Below are 1,462 nucleotides of genomic sequence, written 5' to 3'. Positions count from 1 at the left end.
AGCAGGGCCGGGCTGGGGTGAGCAGGGCCGGGGTGGGTTTGCAGGGCTGGGGTGGGTGTGCAGGGCCGGGGTGGGTGAGCAGGGCCGGGGTGGATGATCTGGGCTGGGGTGAGCAGGGCCGGGCTGGGGTGAGCAGGGCCGGGGTGGGTTTGCAGGGCTGGGGTGGGTGTGCAGGGCCGGGGTGGGTGAGCAGGGCCGGGGTGGATGATCTGGGCTGGGGTGAGCAGGGCCGGGCTGGGGTGAGCAGGGCCGGGGTGGGTTTGCAGGGCTGGGGTGGGTGTGCAGGGCCGGGGTGGGTGAGCAGGGCCGGGGTGGATGATCTGGGCTGGGGTGAGCAGGGCCGGGCTGGGGTGAGCAGGGCCGGGGTGGGTGAGCAGGGCCGGGGTGGGTGAGCAGGGCCGGGGTGCCCCTGGGACGCCTGCTGGTGACCCGCCTCCACTCCGCCTGCCCGGACCCGGCTCCTCCTACCGTCTTTCCACTCCCTGGTGGCCGGGTTGATGACCCCAAAGAGCTCGTCACAGGTGACTGCCTTGGGGTCCAGGTCCACAGCGATCGGCTTCCTCTTCATGTTCTGGTAGGTCTTGTGGAGAGACTTGAGGACCTGGGCGTGGGGGGGGGGGGGGCGGGCGTTCACACCGGGCTCGGGGGCCCGGCCACTCCGGCACCAAACCCAGGAAGGTGCCCTCCACGAGGGCTGCGGGGGCCTCGGGCGAACCCCAGGCAGAAGTCCTGCTCCGCGACTGTTGTGCTTTGCCGACACACGGGTGAGCGTGCGTCCCCCGAACGGTGGCCGAGGCAAGTAACCCGGGGACAGGGACCGCAGGTGCTCCCATCCGCGGACAGCGGAGCACCTTGTGCTCGGAGACCGGGCTAAGCTCGGGGAAAACCCGCAGCGATTTCCTGACGGTGGAGTCCGTCCCCGCTCGCGGAAGAAAACTCCCCGCCATCCCTCCACCCAGAGAAAAGGGTGTTTAAGGACACTTGTCGGTGGTTCACGTGAACGCGCGTGTGTGTGCATGTGTGCGTGTAGACATAAACATGCATACGTGTGGGGCGCCTGGGGGGGCTCAGCCGGTTGCGCATCGGGCTTCGGCTCAGGTCATGATCTGGTGGTTTCGGAGTTCGAGCCCCGCGTCGGCTGTCAGCACACAGCCTTCTTCTGATCCTCTGTCCCCTCTTCCTGTCCCTCCCCTCTCCCTCTCTCTCTCAAAAATGAATAAGCATTAAAAATGCATACATATGTATATGTTCCTTTTAGAAGACTGGGTTCATACAGTTTCTGCCTTTTTAAAAATAACTTGTGAGCGTCCCCCGTGTTATTACTTTGGAAACGATCTTGAATTAATAGCACGGGAACCCATCCTGTGGGCGGCCAGCTGAACACTTGGCTGGCTTAGAATCTTCCGATGTTATCGATGTGAGTAATATTGGCCGCCACCTTCTGCTTCTCACTATGCCCAGG

The 1,462-nt window shown here is 64.1% G+C and overlaps 1 protein-coding gene across 1 annotated transcript in view; it reads right to left on the bottom strand.

The window, feature by feature from the left end:
* LOC121025195 (dynein heavy chain 17, axonemal-like) overlaps positions 1-1,462 on the bottom strand; it is a gene marked incomplete at its 3' end in the record, with an annotated part of 8,355 nt that overhangs the window by 181 nt on the left and 6,712 nt on the right. Inside the window, exon 9 of the mRNA XM_040467644.1 lies at positions 362-601. Within this exon, the coding sequence (XP_040323578.1) occupies positions 362-601 (240 nt within the window). The remainder of the gene's footprint in view (positions 1-361; positions 602-1,462) is intronic.

Source organism: Herpailurus yagouaroundi, unplaced genomic scaffold (assembly GCF_014898765.1).
Source record: "Herpailurus yagouaroundi ecotype Mexico unplaced genomic scaffold, PumYag 67553, whole genome shotgun sequence".
In the NCBI taxonomy this organism is placed as follows: domain Eukaryota; kingdom Metazoa; phylum Chordata; class Mammalia; order Carnivora; family Felidae; genus Herpailurus; species Herpailurus yagouaroundi.
Note: the sequence above shows the minus strand (reverse complement) of the source record. Positions and strands in the feature narration are given on the sequence as shown.